The 5,594-nt window shown below is 43.8% G+C and overlaps 1 protein-coding gene across 1 annotated transcript; it reads left to right on the top strand.

The window, feature by feature from the left end:
• The first annotated feature begins 535 nt into the window (after window positions 1-535).
• COX7C (cytochrome c oxidase subunit 7C) lies at window positions 536-3,884 on the top strand. The gene is made up of 3 exons (XM_079996201.1): window positions 536-708; window positions 2,586-2,716; window positions 3,777-3,884. The coding sequence occupies exons 1-2, from the start codon at window positions 634-636 to the stop codon at window positions 2,700-2,702; spliced, it is 192 nt and encodes a 63-aa protein (XP_079852327.1). The 5' UTR covers window positions 536-633; the 3' UTR covers window positions 2,703-2,716; window positions 3,777-3,884.
• The last annotated feature ends 1,710 nt before the right edge of the window (window positions 3,885-5,594 follow it).

The raw sequence follows: 5,594 nt of genomic DNA, 5'->3' as shown, positions 1-5,594 counted from the left end.
ATTCCCTTATTCCAAATATGATTCCTCGTAAGAAAAGGGAAAAGTTGACAGCTATGCGCGCGTGTGTGAAGGGGAATACGATAAACCCATAAACAACGACGACACTTTTATTAATAATAGTATGCATCTGTCACAAGTTAAGCGCATCAAGGAGAAAGAGGCAAGCGAAGAAGCACGTGGAGCTGCCAAGGGTCTCCGTGCTCGCCGCTCTCACAGCGCCACGTGTCGGGCAGCATCTCTCCCACTCCAACCGGCGAGTTATCGCAGGGCGGCGGCGGCGGGGTGGGGGCGCGCGCTTGTTTTGAAGGCTTCCCGCCGCCCCCAGCAGCCTCTCAGCCTAAGCATAACGAACGGGACCCTTGACGCTTCTCCTCCCGTACAAGGGGCGTGAGACCTCGGGGCTACCGCGTCGCTCCGCCCTTCCCTCAGCGCCGCCCAGCCCGCGGGAACTACAACTCCCATGATGCTTCGAGCCTTCCTACCCGCTTCGGCCGCCGTGATTCTTCTTCTCCGCTTTTCCCATAAGGCACTGGGCCTGGTGACCCCCGCCAAGGTCGTGTCGAGGGAAGAGGCAGCCAGTTTCCGCTCAGGTTCCCTCCGCTGCCGGTTGTGCATGCTCGTCCTCCCGGCGCCATGTTGGGTGTCAGCGTCCGCCGGTTCGCCACCTCGGCCATTCGCCGTTCGCATTATGAGGAGGGGCCTGGAAAGGTAGGACGGGGAAGGGGAGGTCGGGGGCTCCCCCCCCCCGCAATTTCTTCCCTGGGCCTGGCCGGGCCTGGCCCAGGGGAGCTTCCCAGGAGGTATCTGCCCGCCATGCTGGGGCATTTGCGCCTCTTGGGATCTCGGGGGTGCTTCTTGGTTGGCGCTTGGGCTTGAGGAGGCTGGGGGGGGTCCTTGAGGGAGGGGTGCTGACCCCCCCTTCCATCCCAATCCCTTATATTTTTCATTCGTTTTCTCGGAGGTCATATAGCAATCCGTTCCCCAGCCGTTGCTCTTCCACTAGGACCTTGCTTCGCCCTACAGCTGCTTACAACAACACCACATTATTTATTATTATTAAATGTATGCTATTTGTACTCGCCCATTTGACTGAACCTAACCCTTTAGATCACAACCAAAGGGTGATCGCTTAGAAGAAAAAAAAGCTCAACAGTAACTTCCTTCTAAAAAGAAAGCTCAACAAAGGTGAAAGGTGATCCCCGCCCCCCAAAAAAGCTCAAAGACTGGTTAACTTCCCTCTAAAAATCTGAACAACTGAAGGGCAATCTCTGCCAAAAAAAAAAGTCCAGCTTAATAAATACTAATTTATTAATTTGAGGTTCAAAAAAAAAAAAAAAGGAGTAATCCTATATGTGGGGGTGGAAATACAAGGACATTTTCCCCCAGTAGGCAAAATGGCTCCATGTATGCTACGGGCTGTAGCCTTCAGTGTATGAGGCAAATGCAATGTACAAAATAGGAGGTATGCTAGCATGGATCGAAAGCAGTGGTTCCCAGTCGGTGGTCCTCGGACCCCAGAGGGTCCATGGTACCATTCACATAACAATAACTACAACAGGGATATCAAAAATTTCAAAAGTAGGGGGTCTGTGGCTTGGCTTTTGAAAAACGGGGGTTCTGCAGTACTTCGCTAATATGAAACCACTTCTCTAAAGGGCTACTTTAGGTGGGATTGCTGGAAACGTCTTGAAAATCTCATTGGTTTCAAAATAGTACTGCAGTTTTATCACAGGGGAGAAGGCTATGGGTTGAGAAACTTCCAACAAAACGTTCCACTGGTGCACCTAACTCATTAGATTGATCATAGAATTGAAGAGTTGAAAGGTACAGCAAAGTTGATTTAGTCCAACTCTCTCCCATGCAAGAATCATTTTCCTAACATGGAGCTCAAACTCACAACCCTGAGTCTCATGCTCTACCAACTGAGCTATCTCAACATTGTGGAGTTTTCATATTAGATCCCATCTATAGACATTGAACTCAGTGCATCGCTTTGTGGGCTTTAAGCACTGACATAGTGCAATATTCTTGCTAATGCAACATGATTCTCTCTCCTTGGCTGCTAAGTTTCCAGTGGTACAAATGATGAGAACATAACAGTATGAATAATGATGATACTGTAAACGCTTTCTGATGTACCTAGTCCTCTGTGAATTCTATTAAAGAAGTTGCTAGAAGATCATTTGGGAGGGAAACAAAATGGTGATATTGCAATAATGCCATGAAAATACACTTAGTCTCACCTATGATTATGATCTTAGTCTCACCTATGATTAATCACTGTTTACACCTTTATACTCTTTTAAGAGTCAAGCAAATGAATACCCTGATGGAAGCCTGGCTCAAAATGTACATGAAGTCTTCCCATATGCAGGGCAAAAATCTGTCTTGGTACCAACACTGCCACATTTGAAAAATATGGCTGAATGCACATTGAGTACAGTTAAATGATAATGATTGGGATCAGAGCAATTAAGTCTTTAATTTCCTTCACTTTTTCTAGGACTTGGCTAAATTAGCTTTTGCGCATATTAATAACTTGGTACCACCGCTATAAAAGAACTTCAAAATTCTTGTCTCTCCAGAACCTCCCTTTTTCTGTGGAAAACAAATGGCGATTATTGGCAATGATGGCAGCCTTCTTTGGAAGTGGATTTGCTGCTCCTTTTATTGTAGTAAGGCACCAGCTGCTCAAGAAGTGAACATACAATAATGGGTAATTACTACTATTTGTTTTATATCTCTCTAAGTTTGTTATTGTGTGCCAGTGGATTACTTGGATTGTCACAGAACTATACATACACTGCAAATTTTTGTTTTAACACTAAATGTTTGTTTGCTGGTGAAGAAATACAAATATTACTGTGTTATTCTTTAAATGGTAGGCACTATTCCTCTGAGTAGTTAAAATTCTGGGTAATGCAGGTAGAGCAAGTTGCACACATATAAACTGCTTTTGATTAAATCCAGATTTGAATTGGCATCAAAAATATTAAGGTGGGAGCCCTCATTTAAAAGCACTAGCAAAATATTTAAGCTTGTCAACTTCATAGCAGTTTGATCTCTGCTGTTGAGCTGAAAGAAGGAAAAGTACTTAAGCGAAAGGTGTTGCACCTTTGCCTTTACAGCTTGATCATGAACCAGCTCTCTACCGTTATGTACCAGTGATGGGCCTGATATGTGCACCTTCACTGGGAACTGGCGTAGTATAGTGGCATTTTTACCTGTTTCCCCATACTCCACCACCTTCTGTGCTGGTCATCATGGATGGCAGGTTTGTAGATGCAGCAGCGGCTATGCCATTTCTTTAAGCCCCGCTGTTGCTGGCCAGGGGTTTGGAATGTCTTCCCCTCCAAGATTGTGGCAATAATAATAATAAAAATAATAATAATAGGAACTTCTATAAAACAAGAGCAGGGGCATGGGTCGTTGTTGGACCATCTGCATGCACAAGATCCTGGATCCAGCCTTCAGAATTTCCAGGTGAAATGATATTGATTAGCAATTAATGGGAAAGATCTCTTCCTGGAATTTGGCAAACTGCTGTTAGTCAGGGAAGACAGTAGTGGACCAGTATTCTGAGGTAGTATAAAACAGCTTCCAATGTCCACATCAGATCTAATTTCACAGTGTTCCATGAAATGTTAATGCATAAGTCTGATCTGTATGTGATGGTGCCTTTGGAGTATACTTCACAATTTGATTTATTGAATTCACTGTAAAGTATTTGTAAGGAAGGGCTTTCTGTCTGCCTGACTTATTGATTTCTCTTTCAGAATGAAGATGGAAGTTTATCTAGAGTACAACTTTCTTTTCTGAAAGAAAGCATACAACTAAGACTAATCACACTGGATGTGTTTGTAAATAAAAAATAAATCTGAAAATAGAGTGTGGGCTTTGATTTTTGCTTGCTGCTCAGTTATTGAAATCCACAATGCAGAATCATTCCATCCTCATTGAAAATGGAGATGAGACATATATTTTGCCTTAATTCAGTCTGTTTGGTATCTTCATACACACACCTTTCAGTTTCTCTATAATAGGCAATTACTGGTATAAATCTGGGAAACTTGAGTTTTTCACTGGGGATGATGTTCTATTTGAGGGTTTTCATCAGTGGCCCAGATCCCATTGATAGGGGTCCAGCTGTGGGCAATGTGTCTCAGTTGTTGCAGCTGGACTACTTTTTCTCTTGCACGCAGTGTTGGTATGCCACTCCCAACTGTAGAAAGAGCAGCATGGTTTGCTCCTAGAGAAAGTATTGGTCTGCAATATTAAGCATTCTTACTAAAAGCAGGTGGCGCTGTGGGTTAAAGCCTCAGCGCCTAGGGCTTGCCGATCGAAAGGTCGGCGGTTCGAATCCCTGCGGCGGGGTGCGCTCCCGCTGCTCGGTCCCAGCACCTGCCAACCTAGCAGTTCGAAAGCACCTCCGGGTGCAAGTAGATAAATAGGGACCGCTTACCAGCGGGAAGGTAAACGGCATTTCCGTGTGCGGCTCTGGCTCTGGCCAGAGCAGCGATGTCACGCTGGCCACGTGACCGGAAGTGTCTCCGGACAGCGCTGGCCCTCGGCCTCTTAAGTGAGATGGGCGCACAACCCCAGAGTCTGTCAAGACTGGCCCGTACGGGCAGGGGTACCATTACCTTTTACCTTTACTAAAAAAAACCCAGTTAAACTGGAATTCCTATACTGTAGTCTATTATCGAGGGTGACAGTCCTCAGACAGAATTCGTTTTTTTACTGCAGCCCTGAAGTCCACCAACCTAGACTCATGTGCAAAACAGTCTCAGGTAAAACATGCTACGAAATAAGTAACCAGATGCCTTTGCATACATACACAATTCAGGAATTCGTCATTGGTACCAGAACTAATCTTTCCTGCCCAAATCCATTTCTAGTTCTACTACAAACATTATTTTTCCAACATTTATTATTGTTTTTAAGGTAGGGAGCTTTTTTCATGTTAGTATTGCCACCATGGGTTCCATAGGTAAATCCTCATCTGCTTTCTGGCCTACTAATTGTTAAATTTAAAGTAAGGCAAGTGATCTACAGTGATAACCAACTAAACCAAACCTGGACTAGATCCACTGAAATAAATGGACTTGACTGCAAAGGGTCTACACTGAGTATGACTATCATTGGCTATCCCCCATAGAAATGACTAAGCAACCCTTCACAAGCAGTTTTGTCTTAAGAATTTTTAAAGGTGTTTTGCTGGATCAGATAGGCCTTGTAATCAAGTGTAATTTATGAGAAATCTCTCAACAGATGGGCCACCAGAAATTAACTTCTAAATTACTGGTGTCTTAGCTACATTCTGAACATAACAATCTGCTTCATTAGTGATGTGAGGTGAGAATATCATCCACAAACTAAATTCTAATGTAAGAGCCAGTTTTACAGCCCACATTAAAAAAATTAGTAAATAATAAGTCAAGCTGTGATATGCCAGTGTAAGCAATGAATAATGATTTTTTGATCTAGTTACATTACTGGGCATTGTGTCATTCCCCATTTGCAGTTCTGTAATGTGAGCTACAAAAACATTTTTTTTAGTTTTAAAAATGCTATTCATTTAATTGGATAAACAT

This window comes from Podarcis cretensis (genome assembly GCF_951804945.1).
Source record: "Podarcis cretensis genome assembly, chromosome: 11".
Lineage (NCBI taxonomy): Eukaryota > Metazoa > Chordata > Lepidosauria > Squamata > Lacertidae > Podarcis > Podarcis cretensis.
Note: the sequence above shows the minus strand (reverse complement) of the source record. Positions and strands in the feature narration are given on the sequence as shown.